At 41.0% G+C, this 21,224-nt stretch overlaps 1 protein-coding gene across 2 annotated transcripts in view; it reads right to left on the bottom strand.

Moving 5' to 3' along the window:
• The window catches only part of atoh8 (atonal bHLH transcription factor 8), a 33,110-nt gene extending 15,405 nt beyond the window's left edge, over positions 1 to 17,705 (bottom strand). Inside the window, exons 1-4 of one of the 2 annotated variants that reach the window (XM_030062543.1) lie at positions 17,512 to 17,705; positions 14,954 to 16,780; positions 13,671 to 13,826; positions 11,207 to 11,398 (exon numbers count right to left, since the gene is read on the bottom strand). In XM_030062543.1, the coding sequence (XP_029918403.1) occupies positions 11,207 to 11,398; positions 13,671 to 13,826; positions 14,954 to 15,628 (1,023 nt within the window). In that variant the 5' untranslated portion in view covers positions 15,629 to 16,780; positions 17,512 to 17,705. Of the gene's footprint in view, positions 1 to 11,206; positions 11,399 to 13,670; positions 13,827 to 14,953 lie in introns of both variants that reach the window. The other variant, XM_030062542.1, reaches the window with a different exon arrangement.
• Positions 17,706 to 21,224: the final 3,519 nt, after the last annotated feature.

Here is a 21,224-nt window from a genome sequence, read left to right as displayed (position 1 = left end):
TTTCATCTAAATATGGCACAACTACTACAAGCCTCCAGGATGGAAGTTTTCAGCAAGTGAGCTCTACAGCAGTGTTAGCTATGAAAACATTTGCTAACATAATGTTACAGCGCTACGTCTAACAAGTCTGCAGTTGGTTGATCTTATCAGAGTTGTGACAATTACTCTAGGAGAACACCCACCCAGCCCTGCTGCAATGGATTACTACACAAAGTGTAGCTCCTATTACAGTTAATGACTTTCAGCACCTCTCAAATGATGTTGGAGATAGTACACAGGAATAACATTAAATAAAAAAAAATCCCTGTTATTAAGTGGGGTTACCATCCCTTCAGATTCAACCCTAAGAACTACTAATGCAAACAGCACTGCAACAACTATACTACTTTCACTACTACTGTCTACTTCTGCTGCTACCACAAGTAAGAATAATACTGCTATCCGGTCTTTAAGTCGTGACGTAACACCTTTTCAAAATACTATTTCCGGGTCCAATCCTCGTCATTTCAATATGCCGCAGTGCTGTGTTCCTGGTTGTTCTAACAGATCTGAGTCTAAAAAACGATACCATTGTCATTCTACCGCTTTCCTGGCGACGAGAAAGAGAACATATATAAATATTAAGTTTTTCATCTTCATTTACGTCAAAAGTTATAGCAGTTCTGGGGTCCGTTTCACGAAGCAGGTTCAACAAACTCCGAGTCTTACCCTGAACTCTGAGTTGATCTACTCTGAGAGAGGAAACTCTGAGTTTTCGGTTCCAGAACAGCTGATTTGAGTTAGTTTGATCAACTTAGTAGTTTCACCTGGAGTTAAGTGTGTACACCACAGCTATAAAAAGAAAAGACAGCGTCAATGGAGCCCCGATTTGACGAGTCACCATGGCAACGGGGAAGCGTCGGGCTGCGTTTTTCACCCCAATTGAACTGGAAATCTTAAAGCATTCATACAGGGAGTTTGAACATGTTCAAAAAAAAAAAAAAAAAAAAAAAGTGCAACACCGCTGCAGCGGCAAAGGAAAAGGAGACGGCGTGGGAGAGCATTGCTGCTCCGGTCAATGCGTAAGTTTAAATGTCCGATGCAATCACAATAATATTACAGGGGAAAACTGCTTGAATGGTAGCCTATTAATTTATTTCATTTAGGTGCAATCCCGCGGGAGAGAAGCGCACTTGGCAGCAGCTTAAGATGAAATATAAAAACATTGTTCAAACAGGTAAAACATCTATGTGCGGTCTTATAACCATCTCCCGACGGATATTTAATTCTCTGTGCAGTAACACTGCACCTTCATCCACGGGATCGCTGTCGAAAGGACATGCCATGTTCGTGAAAAAAAGTCTCCACCTAACTACTAATGGACTTCTAATAAAGGCATACTGACTGTTTTTTAATTATTAATAACAGACGGCAGAACTAATATGCCACGCCAAAACTCGCCAGCTGACTGACTGAATGAGGAAGTTAAATACGGTGTGTGGCTGAAAGAGGGCGGACACAGAGAGAAACTCCAGGTTTCATGAGAAAAAAAACTCCATAGTTTCATGGAGTCTGTTACTGCGGTAACTGACCGAGAGCTTAAGTTTCCTCCCTCTGTGAAACAGGCTAGAGTTACCCCTCTTTCTCTCAGTTTCCCTCATTTCAGGGTTAACAGACTCAGAGTCTTCACTAAACCTGCTTTGTGAAACGGACCCCTGTACGTTTTTTTTTTTTGACATATCATCTTAAGATGTCAACTAGCTATCTAGCTTACTGCTAACTTCTAACTCACCTCAACCTCGTAAACTCTCTTTTTTTGTTGGAATTGAAGGAGTTTTAGCCTTTTTTCATTCTCGCAGGTACCTCACTGAAGACAGAAGTGATTGTAAACAAGTTCACCGGTTAAGCCATTGTCGTTTGTTTTGAGTATCTGTCAGAGCGTTTGGACCCGGAAATAGTATTTTGAAAGGGTGTTACGTCACACTTAAAGACCGGATTGCCACTATGATGCTATGCACTACTGTACTAATACCCTTATTAGAACAGTGTTACTACACTGTCAGTAATAAGGATATTAGTAGTTAGTTCTTGGAAAAATATTCCATCTTTGAAAAGTTTAAAACAGTCTTCTTTGTGAGTTGGAAAACTGACAGGTTGTTAAGTTTTGGAACTCCATCATGTTAAGTCATTTAGCAGACAAATGAATAGGGATATTCTTTGGTGCAAAAGAAATTAGGATGCACCTGTGTGATGAACAGTCCTGTTAGTTCACTACATTGTGCAGTCACTTGCTCTATCTGAGTTTAGCAAAGTTAGCACAAACCCAGAGCTCCTGGCACCTTTATGGGCGCATTGTGCTGATTGTGGGATAGTGTTACAGTGGGCTGTGCTGGTATTGGAGTCAAATTAGAAACTGTACTGAAGCCTACAGACTATGAGCACAAAAAGATGTGTTTAATTGTACCAAGGCATGGACTTTGAGAAAGGTGGCCACCTCTGAATTTTATATGGAGGAAAAACCCTATATATTGTCAATTCATATTTTAGAGACTCCCCAAATTTCTCAAATCATGTTTTCAGGGGAGCTCATGTGTTATTAAGGGAGCTGAGCCCCTCCTGGCTTCCCTATAGTTTGCATCCTGCTCCTCTATTGACTACTTGAAAAGCTACTGCTGAATTACAGCTGTTGATATTTCAATAACTACTGATTTCTACTGCAATTAATACTTAAATTACTAGTAATGCTTATCATACTCCTGCTTCATTACTACCATTTTTTACATTTTCTTCAATTTATTGATTGCTATGGAATGGCTTAACCTCCAAATAATCAAACTGCTGGGCTACTACTTGAACAACTGCTTTTACTACAGCTTTAACAACTTCATGTACTGTTTCAACTACTTCAGTTACTTTCAACTATTTCAGTTGTTACTTAAATTACATTAACTACTGCTTTAAAGCAAACTACCCTTTTTTCAATGTACCCAGACTGAGAAAATATGTTTGATCAGATCATGTTCAGTGTGTGTTTCAAATACACAATACATTGTGTTAAATAAGACAGTTTCGAACCAAACCACTGGATGTAGAGATGAAAATGGTGTTGAACATCTTGTCTAAGTCTGGGTAAGTTGAAAAAAGGAGCCCAAACGTTGGAATACTCCAACGTTTGCCCAAAACGTTGGAGTATTCCTTTAATTACTGCTTCAACTACTTCAGCAACTTTCTAATAGTGAGGATAGGTGTCACTTTTTATTTTTCCTGTTGTTTGTGTGATTTAATGCCTTTAGTGTGGCATAATCAGCAGCAGAAAAATACAACTTTTTTCCCTTGGAAACTTTCCTGTCAGACTCAGTGGCTCTGCCCTGAAAAAGAAAAGCATTTCATTCTAGCCAAAAGTCCTCTATCCCTCTGCTACACTCCTCCTCTATCTAGCTCCCCACCCCTAACCCCCTCCTCTCTCCCTCATCTCTCCCTTTGTCTTTTGAGCAGCTGCTGCCGGCTGACAGACTGATGATCACTGTTTTTTCCTTCCTTGTTTCAAAGTGTGTTGGAGCAGATGGCCTGGGGACGCAGAGTGGGGGAATGTGTTGGAAAGGTTGCTGGGGAATATGCCAAGTGTGTGTGTGTGTGTGTGTGTGTGTGTGTGTGTGTGTGTGTGTGTGTGTGAGTGAGTGTGAGAGAGAGAGAGTGTGAGTGTGTGTGTGTGTGAGAGAGAGAGAGAGAGAGAGAGAGAGAGAGAGAGAGAGAGAGAGAGAGAGAGAGAGAGAGAGAGAGAGAGAGAGAGAGAGAGAGAGAGAGAGAGAGAGAGAGAGAGAGAGAGAGAGAGAGAGAGAGAGAGAGAGAGAGAGAGAGAGAGAGAGAGAGAGAGAGAGAGTGAGTGTGTGTGGTTTCAGTTCGCGTGCCTTTTCACTGCCCTCTGCCCTTCATGGCGCCAGCTCCACTTCCCCCTCCACTCTAAACATCTGGTGTCTGGGACTTTTAGAGCACACATGCGTGCGCACACACAGGCACACACACACACACACACACACACACACACACATACACACACACACTTGCAGACACACACACACAAACTCACTCACTCACACAAACAAAAGTAACAGCCGGCCAGCAGGGTAAAAGCCCTCTACTAGTTTCCTTCTAAAAGCAGTATATCTGTATTAGAGTTAAGTTGGAACTCAGAGCTGTACAGGTTAGTCCACAAGATATTCTCTCATTTATTTAGATAATTTCCTCATTTATTTATATATTTATTTATATTTTCTTAAAAAGAGCACAGATTTTGAATGTGATTCATGGACCCTTTATAGGCCATACAATCACGTTAACATTCGACTCAGGTCAACAAAAATTACAAAGCCGCTGTTCAAACATATTTCTCTGAGAATCTGAAGGCAAGTCGATTGCCAAGACAGATTGCTGTTCACACACATCTGAACCATACCATACATCTGAAGTAAATCTGAACCATACTACACCAAAATTGTTTTCACAGCGTTTCAGAATGTTTTCCAAAAGCCTGCTGTCCACACTGAAACACCCCAAAACACACAAAGTTCATTCATGCAACTACGTAACTTCAGCTCTACAATGCAGAGGCATTCACGTGGTAATCTTGCATCATCATTTTCAAAACGCTCAATTTTTGCCATTTGCACAGAAATGCCAGTCTGGCATTTTCAGATTCATTCAGAGACATTCTTTGAAGACTGTTTTTGAACACTTTGGTTTTGTGTGTGCAACATGTTGGTCTAGCATGGATGGAAGGCTAAAATGGAGAAAAAAAAGATGCCCAGCAAAGAACCCAGCAAGTCATTAATTGACTGCAGGCCTATACAGTAGCCCTTATGTAGCTTTCAACAGTAGATCCTCTATAGGCCTACTATGTTGAGTAGCTTAAGTAGGTTAGCTGTCTTTCAGTATCATAAAGCATTTGCCAAAGCAACTCCAGCTTCACAAGCTGGAGCTGGAGTATAATATTGCACTTGCTCAAATGTGCATATGGACTATAACATACCAGCAGCAGTTCACAAGTTTTATTGATTAGTACGAATCAATCTGCTGTTGCCTTGATGGCTGTGGTTCACAAAAATAGTTAAGCTGGTCCATCCTCTTTGTTTTGTGGAAAACGTCTGAATGCCTGACATTGTCCAGTCAGTTTGAAATCGTGTTATCATAGCAAGTGGACCAAATCCATAGAAATAAGCTCTTCCATTTGTTGATCAGGTAAGAAACATACACTATATTGCCAAAAGTTTTTAAACTCTCAATGGATCAGGACCGAGCTACATCAGAGACTCCTTGACTCCTTATGCTCCCTCACGAACCCTCAGATCATCCTCTGCAGGACTGCTCGAGAGCCATACACACTCCCAAAGGAAAATTGGACATGCAGCATTTTTCAACTACGCACCAAAACTCTGGAACACCTTACCCAAAGACATTAGAGAGGCAGTCTCTCCTGAAATTTTTAAACAACGCCTAAAAACGTATCTTTTTAACCATGCCTTTTTATAGTGTGACTTTTACTCAATATTATATGCTGCAACATTTTAATCAATTTTAAGGCATTTGTATTCTTATTCATGTCTGATTTTTAGCTGCGTTTCCTATGTTTTAATGCACACTACCTCTTATTTTTCTCGTTTATCCCCTTTTATTCCTGCTGTTGATGTCCTCAATTATTTATTTATTTGTTATTTGTTGTTTTTATCTATCAGTGTGTATGTATGTGTATATATATTTTATTTTTATTCTTTTTATGTGAAGCACTTTGAGCTGCATTCTGTATGAAAAGTGCTATATAAATAAAGTTTATTATTATTATTATTATTAAAAGTATTCACTCAGCTATCCAAATCACTGAATTCAGGTGTTCCAATCACTTCCATGACCACAGGTGTATAAATTCAAGCACTTAGGCTTGCAGACTAGTTCTACAAACATTTGCAGGGATTAAAGGAAAAAAAATATTTTTGAGGGACATTTTTTTTCAGGCCAGTTCATATTCCCCCGAAATGCGCTGCACCACGCTTTAAGAATGGCCCCTTTTCTGCCGTGCAATCGCTTCCCATCGCATCTCCATTTGTTTTTCACAGTTTGATCTATTTTTGAAACGTTGGAGCCTTCCTTCACTATCAATGCATCCATGTTGGCATGTGGAAATTTACTGGAATCTTCTTTGTGTTAAAGATGAATGACCAATCGCAAAAGTCGGCGACAGCAGCTGTAGTAACACGGAGATTAACATTCAACTTTCATTACATTACGATTAATATGCTCTGTCCCTATTCAAATAAAGTATAAAGTAAACCTGAACCTCAACAGGGAATAGACACTTACCAAAGAAACTGCTCTCAGATGACGTTATCCATCAGCTATCCATTTTGAGTTGGTAAAAAATCCACGTTACATCTCTGTTAATTCCACTCATGCAGTTACAACAGGGGTCCGTTTGACGAAGCAGGTTCAGCAAACTCCGAGTCTTACCCCGAACTCTGAGTTGATCTTCTCTGAGATAGGAAACTCTGAGTTTTCGGTTCAGCTGATTTGAGTTAGTTTGATCAACTCGGAGTAGTTTCACTTGGAGTTAAGCGCGTGCACCACAGCTATAAAAGGACAGCGTCAATGGAGCCTTGATTTGACGAGTCACCATGGCAACGGGGAAGTGTCGAGCTAGAGTTACCCCTCTTTCTCTGCTTTGAGTTACCTCCCTTTGTGAAACGGCAAACTCAGAGTTTCCCTCATTTCAGGGTTAACACACTCAGAGTTTTCACTAAATCTGCTTTGTGAAACGGACCCCAGATCCTTCCCTGAGGGGCAGGGGTGAACCCGCCCTCCTCTGTTTCTGATTGGCTAATACCAAGGCTCTGGTTGGCTTTATTGGTTTACAACAGCGTCAGTTTAATACCTAACATGATTTCATTGGATAGTCAAAACTGTACCACAACAAAATGCACGTGCAACTTTTTTTTGTCTTTCTTTTTTTCCCCCTCTTTTTCCAACTGACGGAAATCCGTCTAGAGACGGAGAACTTTAATCCCTGCATTTGTGAAAGAATGGGTCGCTCTCAGGAGCTCAGTGAATTCCAGCATGGTACCGTGATAGGATGCCACCTGTGCAGTAAGTCCAGTCGTGAAATTTCCTCGCTACTAAATATTCCACAATCAACTGTTAGTGGTACTATAACAAAGTGGAAGTGATTGGGAACGACAGCAACTCAGCCACGAAGTGGTAGGCCACGTAAAATCACAGAGTGGGGTCAGCAGATGCTGAGGCGCATAGTGCGCAGAGTCAATAGCTACAGACCTCCAAACTTCATGTGATCTTCAGATTAGCTCAATAACAGTGCATAGAGAGCTTCATGGAATGGGTTTCCACGGCCAAGCAGCTGCATCCAAGCCTTACATCACCAAGCGCAATGCAAAGCATCGGATGCAGTGGTGTAAAGCACGCCGCCACTGGACTCTAGAGCAGTGGAGACGTGATCTCTGGAGTGACAAATCACGCTTTGTCTGGCAATCTGATGGACGAGTCTTGGCAGTTGCCAGGAGAACGGAACTTGTCTGACTGCATTGTGCCAAGTGTAAAGTTTGGTGGAGGGGGAATTATGGTGTGGGGTTGTTTTTCGGAAGTTGGGCTCGGCCCCTTAGTTCCAGTGAAAGGAACTCTTAATGCTTCAGCATACCAAGACATTTTGGACAATTCCATGCTCCCAAGTTTGTGGGAACAGTTTGGAGATGGCCCCTTCCTGTTCCAACATGACTGCACACCAGTGCACAAAGCAAGGTCCATAAAGACATGGATGAGCGACTTTGGTGTGATAGAACTTGCCTGCACAGAGTACTGACCTCAACCCGATAGAACACCTTTGGGATGAATTAGAGCGGAGACTGCGAGCCAGGCCTTCTCGTCCAACATCAGTGTCTCACCTCACAAATGCACTTCTGGAGGAATGGTCAAAAATTCCCATAAACACAGTCCTAAACCTTGTGAAAAGCCTTCCTAGAAGAGTTGAAGCTGTTATAGCTGCAAAGGGTGGGCCGACATCATATTAAATCCTATGGTTTAAGTGAATACTTTTGGCAATATAGTGTAGGATGGGGTTGTAACACTGTTTATAGCTGCCCTTTGCAAAACTGTTAGTCAAACACTGCAACCACTTCCACTTTAGAGGGGGGGGGGGGGGGGGGGGGGGGTTATATTCCTTATGTAATGATAAGATCAGTAATCAGATGGAAAAGCAGAATGATATGCTGATTTGTGAAATGGAAGACAACTTGGTAAAGTGTGTGTTGGTGAAGGGGGGAAGTTGAAGGGCCTGCTGAGGCCACCTTGGAAGTTCAACAAGCCTCTTAAAGGCTCATACCAGTGACAAGTTTATTTTGTGTTATGGTTTATTGTAATGTAAAATGTGAGTAAATTACAGAAAAACACTCCAAATCACTGGTATGGTCCATTAATTTTTGCACACTCTCACATAGACACATATTATGATTCTCACTGATTGGTCAAAAGAATGTAACATTGGCTACAAATTGGTAAAGCCATCCTGCTGATCTATTGTTCCTGTCAGATAACTGAACACACACACGCATTGCTGCGCCTCTTTCCAAGCAGAAGCATACTGAATAGGAACAATACTAGAACTATTTATTTGCAAAGTATTTCCAGTGAGCCAGTGATCCCCACTGGTCATTGTGTCATGAACCATTTCTACATATACAATGCCATGTCAGAATATGTGTCGCAGGATGAGATCACTCACTTATGGATGTTTAGTAGGGCAGACTGTGGGTCTGCATGGTTTTGATCTTGTTTTCCCCTCATTTAATTAAGTTTAAGAGTTTGATAACTCATCAGGTTTAGTATTAGGTTGGCTACTAATGTTCCTACTGACTGGATCACAGTTTAAAATTACATCTAAAACTCATGTGACATAGTCAAGAGATTTTGCTTGTATGTAAATCTTTAGCAGCGATGGGAATCGGCTATGACTCCTCAATATGATACAAATCACGATACTTGATACATGTTGCAAGTCTGTAATTATTAAGATATTGTGCAGTTTTGTTCATGGGCATTTGGGCAATTTAATTTTCCCATTATTGTAATTGATGTAAAAATATGAGAAATAAAATATTAAATAATTAATTGCAATACACCTCTACAACTACTAAAACAATTTGGCCTGCGGGTGGTCCAGATTTGGAAATCTGCCGTTCTGGAACTAACTTCTGACTGACTGACCAACATGGTGAAATAGGCCCTTGCTTCCAAGTTGGCCCACATTCATAAATAGTCAATTGCCATATTAACTGAAATAGCTTAAGTATTTTTTTTTTTTTTAATCTTAAATGTTTTTATTTTTGTTTTTTTAAGGAGGTTTGTCGAGGCAAAAGTTGACAGGGTCAACTTTTAACTTTTATTTCCCAGCTTGACTGTGTTTGAGGCATTGCCACAAAGTTGAAGCTTGTATATGTAACTTTTTCATTAATGATTCTGACAAATCCTTTCACACAGAAGGTATGAGACTAGTCTTCTGAACTACTCCTGGCCTATCATAGCCACAAAATGGGAATGAGAGAAGAGAACCAGCACACTAGTAATGGGAATTTCAGCTCTTAATGCTCCCCTCCTTTTTGTGAGCCATCCACAAGACTAGCTATACGTTTTTGTTTCTTTTGGTCAGACATAAGTTAAAAGGGATGTTATTTACCTTTGACAGTTATGTCTGACCAAAAGAAACAAAAATGTATTGTTAGTGAAAAAGAAGACATGACAAATGTGTTCAAACCAAAAGACTAGCTCTTTGTTTTTGTTTTTGTTTGTTTTGGGGGTTTTTGTTGTTGTTTTTCGTTGTTGTTTTTTTGTTTTGGTTGTTGTTTTTTTAATAGGGGTTGGGCTGGGCAGGGGCAGGGGCCGATTTAGTTTACCTACAAAATACAATAGAATTCAGTACCAGTATTAAGGAGCTGAATTATTATTGCATAATATATATTATATAATTATTAATAGTATTAATTAAATATCATTTTTAGCAATTTATTTAATTTTACTCATCATTTTATTTGTCTATTATTCTCTTTTATTCTTTTATGTATTTGTTTATTTGAAGTTTGTTCATATGTTGTTCAATTCAAAGAGTTGTAAGCAATATGGGTAAAGAAGATCGTTCCTGCTGAAATATGAAATATTCTTACAGGCACAGAGGTTGTCATGTTTTATTGTCTTTTGTCTCTCTATTCTGTTTAACTGTACCAAAAAGTCTTATCAGAGAAAGTATAATACACTCCTGATCAAAATTTTAAGACCAGTTGAAAAATTACCAAGAAAGCTTTTTTGCCTTTGCCATCAGGAGGTCATGACAGTGTGGATACCTGACAGAAAATGACACTGAATCCACATTTTTGCCAAGATTTGGGCTTTTAAAGGCAGTGGTCTTAAACTTTTGATCAGCTAATGAACAGCCTATTTCAGTTTAATGGTTGTTTGCAATAAATTGCTTACTCAATTTTTTTTTTTTTTTTTTTTTGTCTCACTCCCATTTCTTCTTTTTGCATTTTGAATCTCTACTTAGAACCTTCTTAAGACACAACAGTGCAAAATGTAAATTCTTGCAATTTCTCAACTGGTCTTAAAATTTTGATCAGGAGTGTATGTATGATCATTATTAATAATATTATTATCATCCTAATAACGACTTTGGTGTCCTTCTGAATCCCAATATAGATCCTCCTGTGACTGGTCAGAAAATATATTAAGCCTATTACTATGTTTGCTTTAATTTGACAGCAGCGAAAGCTCTTTCACTCAGCCATATCCCTTAAGTTAACAATATGGGAAAATTTTGCCCAGAACTCTACTGGGGAAACTGATCTCACAGAAATATGTCAAATAATCATGACTTGGGGTTCATAATGAGGTTGCCAGGTATGTCAACCTGATATGATAAAAAAGCACAGCTCTCAGAAAGTACGACTGCTTCTACATTTACACCAGAGAGCCGTTCAAAAGAATCAATTTGTTCACGAATGACACAACACTACGGCTCACCAGTTCCCACTCCCCTGTTCTCTCAAGTGAGTGCTCTTTGCGTTCAAATTGGGGGCAGAACATGAAAATGACTAAAAACCCCTGTTATAGGTTATAAGAAAGTTAGCTTAGTAGCCATGTTAGCAAGGTAAATATTCAGGCATGTAAACACAGTGAGCCTTACCTTTCTCTTTTTGCTCCTGCCCTCAGCCTGCAGGGTCCTGGTACACTGCTCCACACACTGAGAGAAGCTCAGACTGCTGTGGTCTGAGCTGTAGTCTAGCTCAGCCAACTGAGCCAGAGACAGGATGTAGTTGCAGGCTATTCGTAATATAGCCAGCTTAGAAAGCTTTTGTCCATAGGAGTAGCATGGCACCTAGACAAAGATGGGGCGACAAGGGTGGAGGTTAATGAGTATATGACAATAATTTGAAAGACATCTGAGCCCAGGGAGAGAGACTCAGGGCCAGATTCACCAAATCTCAGCTGCTTTAGCTAGGAGCACAGCATTTTCCTCTTACTCAGTGAGGAATGTGTGACTATTGAATTCTGACAATAAAAATTGAATTGGGTAGAATGAGTATTGTATAGGAAACTCTAGTGCTGCCAGTGGAGTTAATGGTGTCCACTTTGAGGAACCAATTGAATAACTTTATTGCCACTTCCATGATGACAAAACAAGCATCTGGCTGGGTTGGAATGTGGTGCTCTCTCTGACACAGTGTGCACAGCTCACAGCCACAGATGGGAAAAAGTGAAATGGTTGACTGAGGGGCCACTTCTGTCTGTACTTCAGGAAAAAAATACAGACCAGTCCTGAAACTTCAGTGGATTGCATATATTTTTACAGTGTGTTGTGGCATGCTGAACTGAAACTCAGGTCATTCTGTAGACCTTTTAAAAATAATAGTTTTAACGTCTGCTGGGCATGATTTGATGACATAGGCTGATGGTATTTGAGTAGCCAAGTTAGTTAATTGTTTTGGTGCAAAACTATCTTGTGTCATGTAGGAAATGGGTTGATTTTCTTGTCATAATGACAATGTACCATAGTTGTAAAACAATATTTAAGTTTGACACAAACACAGATGATACAGATAAAGAACAATTAGCTCAGCCAACATAAGCAAATTCTTCTGCCAACATGATGACATCAGTGAACACTAGAGCGCCTTGGCAAGGGGAACCTCCTAGAAATACTTTGATTTTCTGTAATCAAAGGCACATAGATTCATCCAGTTCAATTTCTATGGTTGTGAAACAAATAAAACCTTTAACAGAGCAGTAAATAGCTCCATCATCAATTTCAAATGCACATAGCATGTATAAGCTGTAGGACTAACCCACTAGCACCTTGCAACCCAAACACCCCTGAAAACTTGACTGTTCTCTGATTTGATCTCAGGTTCTATAATGGCAAACTGTCAGCTTTCTTTCTTTATTTCTTTCTTAATTAATATATTTGTTTCTTTCTTTGTAGCACTGCCTTCCTGTGCATAAAAATGCACCAAATTTGTCACATAGCATAATCACTTGCCAAATGACAACCACTAACGTGACAAACAGCCTTGATGGTGGTGCTACAATAGTGACCTAGTTTAAAGTTTAAAGTATATTTAAAAAATCATAAAAAGTCAACGATAAATGCTACAGGTCTGAAATTGAGGTTGTTGGCCCAAACAAGGACACGTTTGTATACAGGTTTCTACATTTAATTAAGTCCACAACTAGTTTTTGTTAAAAACCCTCAAAGCAATTAACTCTTTAGATATTTAGATAATAAATATCAAACTACATGATAATTAACATGTGAAGAACAAAATCTGAAATTACATATAATTTGCATGTGCCAACTTTCTACCCACATTGGACATTGTAACATCCACTACATGTATGCCTTCCTCAGGGTGCTAAGCTTTCTTTCTGTCTGTTTCTCTTTTTCTCAAAAGTAATTAAATACTTATATAAGTAAAATACTTTTGATTATGATACTGCCCATCCTTGTCTATATGTGAATCTGTGTTGTTGTTTTTTTTTCTACACAAGCAGTGTGCCCACTTCTCTAGTGGACCAACAGATGACTTGCTGAGTTTCCCACATACCAACTCATCCTGCCTGATTTATTAGCTGATTCACTGTTAATCATTCCTCTCAGTGCTTAAGCTATAGCCATTCTCCAGTTACTCACTCACTTATCAGAATTCCAGATGTCCAGCTTATCTGCCTTGTCTTACTACATGTACCCACTGAATTTCAACTCCAGGTTTATTTAGAGCTCACACTCGTGTAGCACACGAGACATTTAACTACAGTTTCTACTAAAGCAACCTGCTTTAGTAGAAACTGTAGTTAAATGTCTTCATTACCCTCTGTCTGATTTCTGCACTTAGCCTTCAAACGTGACAGCGGTTGGTAAATAGCATGACATTTTGTTTTGGTCATTTTGGTGATATGGTGCCCACCCCTCCTCACACAAACCTCCCCACAGTACCCAATCTACATTCTCATTCAAACAGTTAAATTCTGAAAATTCAGGAGTGAGTGTTCAAACCGTATTTGATGCTCTTTGAGTCATGTTTAAAACTTATACTTGTGCTTATAGTGTGTGTGTGTGTTTTCAATGTGTGTTTTGGGTAAAAATGTCTGACCTGCTTTCTCAAGGCCTCAAAGGCAGCGCTAATAGTATGGACACGGGTCCTTTCCCTGGCATTGGCCAGAAGCCGCCTGGTCTGCTGGATAGCTTTGACTTCTGGAAGACGCCCAGGAAGGTCAGCACTCATCCCCACCCGCTTCCTTGGTGTCTCCTTGTTGGAGAGGAGGGATCAGATTATAGAATTATCAAAAGAGGACCACAAAATAATATGATTACATAGAGTAGTGGTTTTGAAATTGGGTTTTTGTGCAAATTTTCTGGCATTTGTTTAGCTCATGTTTGGGTAATTGCCTTGTAAAGTTTTTTGTTTGCTATTTGCCTTTTGTCTCCAGGTTTTTGAAAAAAATCAAGCATATTTTCTCTGGTTTCAAAGGTTTAATTCACTAGACATCCTACAACACAAAAATATGTACAAGTGATTATTTAAACATTATGTTTTAATCTCATCACTTTGAATGTGTTAGACAAGTATGGTATCTAGACAATTTCATAATCAACACATACTAAAATGTCTTTTGATATCAGGGTCCTGGGAGCAAAATCATTTCACGTAGGGTTTTGGGGCTTAATGAGAGTCAACTTGGGGTACGGAACATGGAAAAGTTTGAAAAGCCCTAGTGACGCAAAAAATAACCTATTGTGACTGATTGTTATTGCTGACCAATGGGCTTAGCCCACAGGTAGGACAAGCACTTGGTATATCTGATTGAGACATGGCCAGAAACCATTGAATTACAATGTGATTCATGAGGTCTGGAAACCCCATGAAATGTTAAAGGTAAAATCTGCTCTAAAATATCATCAATCAGCAAGTGTTATTCTTAACACTCAATCACTTTTCACACTACCCTTAGCCCTGGGCTAAGACCCCAGTTAGCCATGGGCTAACTGACTTTTCACACCTGCAGCCTAGAATGTGGGATACCTCCCACTCTTTGCCCACAGCTAACTAAACCCAAAAGGGCTATTTTCTGGGGCTATCCCCAAAAAGTCAGGGTTAAGATCTGTAGTGTGAATTGAGGTTAGAGTCAAGATTAGAACAACGATAGAATACTTTGAACAGCAACAGAATGACTGTTGTCCAATTAAAAAAAAAAAAAAAAACACTTCTCAAGGGCAGCACAGTGTTTATTGGCCAATCAAAAGTGTTTTGAAAGCATTAACCCTGGGATTTGATTTTCAAGTGTGATTTCTTAACCCAGGGCTAACAATTAGCCCTGTGTTAACAAGTACAAGTGTTAGGGGCAAAGAAAGTGTGAGAATGGCTCATGTGTTCACCTTGGGTGAATGGATCTGGGACTCCATAGTATGACCGTTACACTGGGAGGTCTGGGATGCTCCAGGAACAGACAGAGCTGCAGCTTCGCCAAGCAGAGAGGAGTCCTGGCTGAAGGTATGGTGGATGGATGGATGACTGTAATTAGCGTTGGCTGTTGTAAGGGGAGTGAAAGAGGAGCAAAGGCCCAGTTTGAGTCCATTTGGTTGTGGCTGAGTGATGGTGCAGGGCCAGTCTGATGTCTGTGCGTTAGAGAACTGAGAGACAGGCAGCTGTGACAGTTTCGCTGTGATAGCAGGAACATTACTGCCAATCCTCATGTCAATGGCACCAATCTGAGCACTAGGTGACTTAATTTTGCCATCTATTAGTTCTGACAGAATCGCAGTGGTACTGGGTCTTGCCTCCTGTGATGTCATCAGTTGTCTCTGTACAGGGGCCAGCGTGCTAACATTACATGGCTCTTTATGAATCTCCTCTGCCAAATCCTCGTCCAAGTCTGCTTGGTAGGTTTTTATGCCCATAGGGTCAGAGGAGCTATTATATAGCCGTTTGGGCTCACGGGACTTCCTCTTGAACTTCTTGTTAATGCCTGGGACAGATATAAGTGTCTGGTCTGTTTTATTGCTAGAGATGGATTTATTACAAGCATCAGACCACAGATGAGGGTTCCTCATTCTTCAGCACTGAGAACAAGCTATCTAATTAACTAACTAATAAAGTTAACCTACCTGACAATGTCTCTATTCTTAATTGGGCTAAGTAAAACTAAACCAAATAAATGCATTTGCTGCTAAACTCATTTTTAATTTTTACTTATTATTAGTATTAGTATTAGTATTTAACATTTGTAGCCTGCTCTCATACTATGGTCCTCTACACAGTGGTCCTTGCACCATGTGTATCAGCTGTGGAAAACATACACTCCAATATATGTCTATAGCTATGTAATCAAGATAGGTCAATATATCAATAGTGGTTTACATCACATAGACGAGTCAGTTTTGATTCAGAGTCACTGAATTGAATAAAATTAGCGTAAGCTTTAAAGCTGATACTCACTTTTTATCCTAATTCGAACCACAACCTGACAGCTGAGTTATTTCAACTGATTAACTTAAGATGAGCAAATATAGCTGTAGTTTTGCACCCACAATGTAGGTAGTGGTAATTAGAATTAGTTAGAAAGTATGGCATCATGAATAGCTTACAAAACATTCTCACTGTGACTGAAACAGTTAGCTTGAAGGACTCAAACACAGAGCTGTTCCAACAAAAGTCTCTGTTCCATAAAAAACAAAATGCAGTTGCTGCTATATGGTAGCAGTGTAGTTGTGAGTTTCCATTGTTTCCATTGTCTGACATTCAACTTTATCTATGCTGAATCTCCATAATTTTATATACAACTCAAGCATGACTTTTTAAGTCTAATCACAACATATTTCCCCTCTTAAAGACAAATCTTTCAGCTCTCTTCTGTAAAACACGAGCTATTCAACTGCAGAAGCTGCAGAGGCTGCAGAATGCTGTGTGCTGCTTGAACTGGCAGTTTTTTTGTGGCTCCACTCTGTCTGCATAGCAGCACTGAGTCACTGGTAGCTACAGAGAGTAGTGTACATCTTCTATCCCACAGAGGCTGTCTCTCTGGATTGGCACCTGCAGAAAGTTCTTTCTTTATTAGTTGTAAAAGTTACTTTCATTCTGTGTAAGCAGTCCTAGCCCGTGATCAAAGTCAGGTTTACAGTTCAGCAGTGTGGCTCCAGTCTGTCTGCATAGCAGCACTGCGAATAACCCACACCGCTGCTCCAGTGGACTTCCATACACTAACCCTGTATGGAGACAGCAGATGAGAAGCACTTCAGCTCTCTAATACAATCATAATCACAAAGCTACACTGGCTAGACATAACCTGTTACTTTGCATGCTAATCGTTATTGTCAGCTTTAAAGCTTTAACAAAAAAAAAAAAAAAAAAAAAAAAAAAAAAGAAAGAAAGAAAGAAAGAAAGTTAAAAATCGTGACTTCTCAGAGTAACACTTCCATACAGAACATGTTTGAAATCCAGGTTTAACAAAAAATGCATTAACAAAAAATGACATGCTCAATGGTTTGTAAAATCAGAACAATATAGCCCAAACAAAACAAGTATTTCTGCAAAGAGGAGCAATTTGAAGCTCGCGGCCAGGCGCAGACATTTAACAAGACTGGAGCTCAACGCCACAATCCCGATTGAGTCTTACTGACTGTGTCAGCGATCCAAGGATGAAATGAGCAGATCGACTATTTCATGCCCTAAACATGCTGCTGCTTCCATGAACAGCGAGACGGAGTCAAACTCCTTCCATGTCCCCAATCAGCAAACTCAAGTGAAGCTTTCACTTAAGATTTCCACCTCGTTTACCCGCCAAAGAGCCTCTCCTTCTTGAAGAAAGCTCTGATATCCCGCTACATGCAGGTTGCATGCAATATGACACGGGGACAAGCACGACTGAAGATGTTTTGGAGGTAAACGTTATCCTTGATAAGCAGATTTTAGTAGCTGCTTCTGATATTTAGCCCACCTACTGCATTCTTCTGGACTGACGCCTGTAGATAGTGATACAAAAAAAGTCAAAGCATCGGTTCCAGTCTTCTGCGGCTCCGTGTAGTCTGTTTGGCAACACGCCGTTTACCGTTATAAATATCCCAGCATAAAAAGCGAATAGAAACAGCTGAGAGAGCGACTAGCTTGTAAGCCCTCCTCCGACTCCGGTGAGTTTCACTGGCGTCTGACTGGCTGGCTTCTCCTCAGCCAGCGGCAGTTGCCGTGAGGGAGGGAGAGAGAGAGAGAGAGAGAGGCGGGAGGGGGGGGGGGGGGGGGGGGGGGGGGGGCGGGGGGGGGAGGACATGGCGTAGCCAGGGCTTGGAAAATAGAAAGGGGGCGGAGGACTTTTGTGTCCTACTGAATTTCTGGGCGATTTTCAAAACTATTAAAAGCCAGTAGAAGGGACATGATAAAATTGTTAAATTTTATTCAGCATGATTACTTATATCTATATATGTGTACACACACACACACACACACACACACACACACACACACACACACACACACACACAGACAGACAGACAGACAGACAGACAGACAGATAGATAGAGATGGATACATATAGATATAAATATATCTATAGATCTATAGATCTCTCTCTATATATATATTTATATGTATATATACAGAGAGCGAGAGAGAGAGATGTAAGATAAATATAAATATGTAAATATGTAAGATTCTGCCATGAAATTAGAGAACATCAATGCTAATTAGAATTCCTTGACAATATGATGTTTCCATAATAACAAGATATAGTCACATGAATTTGATATGGTTGTATTTCATCTGGATTTTTAAAAAAATATAATCTGTAGCCTATGTGTTCATTTCTTTTGTACTCTGTAAAGAATTTGTGAATTTTGAATCTCTGAAATATATTTGTTTTGCTTTTGTTTATTTTACTGATTGATGCTTTGGCAACTGTGTTTTTTCAAACATGCATGCCAATAAAGCAAATTTGAATTTGAGAGAGAGAGAGAGAGAGAGAGAGAGAGAGAGAGGGAGAGAAAGAGAGAGAGAGAGAGAGAAAGAGTTTTAATTACAACCAAAAACAACCAAACATAATACTGAAGTTTATTATAAGTTTATTATATTTAATTTAAAGCCTGGATGTACCAGCATGGAGTCCTACCGAGGCTTCTATGGCCCCTTCTTGTCTGCGACCCCGTAGACAAGAAGGGGCCATAGAAGCCTCGGCAGGACGGGTCCCTTTGCAGCATTGCCCTGTATGGGCATTCCAACAAGCTGCAGCTTCCCATCAGCAGCTTGTCAGAGGAATTCAAGGTGACGCATGCCAGGGAGGTTATGACGTACCGCGACTCCTCTGACGTTAAAGTCGCTGCAGCAGGAATCCTTGTGAAGACCAGAAGGAAGTGGAAGGCACAGAAAGCTGTCGATAGAGCAGAGGCACGGCTACGGCACAGCATCTTGGTCGGCAATGTGGCAGTGGGGCGGGCAGGACAAGGCAGTTTTCCCAAACCGTGCTATGACAGAGCCAGAGGAAGGGAGAAGCATCAAATGGTTCAGGATGAGATACGGGCAGAGGCAGAGGAAGACCGCCGGACCAAGATGGTCGGCATGTACCATCAAGGTGCCTGGACAACGTGGGAGCACTCTGAACAGCGTAAAATCACCTGGCCAGAGCTCTGGAGGGCCGAACCCCAGCACATCAAGTTCCTCATCCGTTCTGTTTATGACGTTCCCCCAAGTCCAGCCAACCTGCACTGCTGGGGCCTAGCAGACACTCAGGCATGCCAACTGTGCCAGAAGAGAGGCACCTTGGAACACATCCTCAGTTGCTGTCCGAAGCATACCTGTCAAGTATCCCGTTTTGGCCGGGATTTTCCCATATTTTACCCTCCTTTCCCAGCCCCCTCCCGTATTAGTATTTTTCCGTAAATTTCCCGTTTTTAACCTGCATTTATTAAAAATAATAATAATACCCCGGGGCGAGCCGCTCATTCCCAGTCTGACCTCTGCCACCCGCTACAGTAACCTACTGCAAGTACTGTAGGTGGCAGTTGTTGCGAGGTTAGTGTGACATTGTCAGAGAAGAGTGACAATTGACCTCCAAAACTGTCAATTTAAATAAACATCCCATGTCCGATTAAAAGGACCAAAAATGTTTTTTAGTTAAATGGAAGACATGATGAATGTATTTGAACTATTGATTTATAATGATGTCGGGCCATGCCTGTATATTTCAACGTGATGACGTGCATACCGGGGGCAATTGTGCTTGGTCGCGTTTGGTGTGTGCAGGCCAGCCGGGGACCCTAACCCTAACCCCCCCCCCAGTACTGCTGGTGCCACGACCAGGTCCTTAGGGCTCTGGTGGATACAGTCAGCACAGCAATCAGCAACAGCAAGTACCAGCACGCCCCCGAGCAATCCATCACCTTTGTCAGAGCTGGGGAGAAGGCACAACAACAGCCAAGTTCCTCTGGAGCGCTTCTCACCACTGCACGGGACGACTCACTGGGTGAACAACTTAAAACCTTTAGCGACCGCCTTACCAAAACTGAGACTACATTGGGTGACAACTTTGCAAAACTCACCAAGATGGAGACAGATGTCAAGTCGCTACAGTCTCAAACCAAGATGCCTCGTGAATAAGTCGATGACCTAGAAAACCGGTCCAGACGTTCCAACTTGAGAATTATAAACATCCCAGAGGGAAGCGAGATGGGCCAGGATCCAATAAAGTTCATCGCCACTTTGCTCACGGGGATATGCCCAGGTGTTTTCGACGTCCCCCCGGAGTTGGAGCGGGCACATCGCTCTCTTGGTCCGAGGCCAGATGACGGCGGCAGACCGCGACCCTTCATTGTCAAGTTCCTCCGTTATCAAGAGAAAGAGAAAGCGCTGAGATGGGCCAGGCAACACAAGCTGGAATACAGGGGCCGCGAGCTGAGAATGTATCAAGATATCAGGGCAGCTCTGGCAAAGAAACGGGCTGCATTCAACGGCCTAAAGAGCTCTCTCTACGAGAAAGGAATAAAGTTTCGCCTGCTTCATCCTGCGCGCCTCCAGGTCCTGTTTCAGAACGACACACACCTTTTCGACTCCCCACAAGCAGCAAAGGACTTCTACGATGAACAGGTCACCCAAATTGGCTAATGGAGATTGAACTTGATGTTCGGCCGTTCCCGTAACTACCCACACCAAGACGCGCCTCACATTGTAATATCCATCTTACAACATGTAAACTACAGATTGTAGCTTTTTGCATTATTTGGTCCATCATTGTTTTTTTTTGTTTTTTTTTTGGTTTGTTTGTTTTTTTGTTTTGTTTTTTCTCTTCTCTTTAGTCGACTATATTGCATAATTCATTTTGCACTTCAGAATATTCTCTAACTCAGGAGCCTTATGTATACTGCATATGGTTAGGTTCATTAGGTAGATAGACAGTAGAGTTATGTCACACGGAAGTTACAAGCGTTTTGGTGTCCTGCTGCTAGCTCTAGTTCTCAGGGCAAGCTTAGGAAGGTTTAGGAGTGTTTACTCTCTCTCTGTTTTGAGAGTGTTAGTTCTAGTTCATGGGAATTGTGGTGCTAAAGGGTCCTACAGGGGTATTATTAGGGCCCTCGCCTCTCTGGAAGAGGGCCCTATTGTATTTCGTTCGTTTTTTCTTCTTCTTATTAGGGCCCGAGCACTGTCCCAGTGCGAAGCCCTATTGTATCT

The sequence above is a fragment of the Myripristis murdjan genome, chromosome 10 (genome assembly GCF_902150065.1).
Source record: "Myripristis murdjan chromosome 10, fMyrMur1.1, whole genome shotgun sequence".
NCBI classification, from domain to species: Eukaryota; Metazoa; Chordata; class Actinopteri; order Holocentriformes; family Holocentridae; genus Myripristis; species Myripristis murdjan.
The sequence above is the reverse complement of the archived record's forward strand: the minus strand, read 5'-3'. Positions and strand labels throughout refer to the sequence as shown.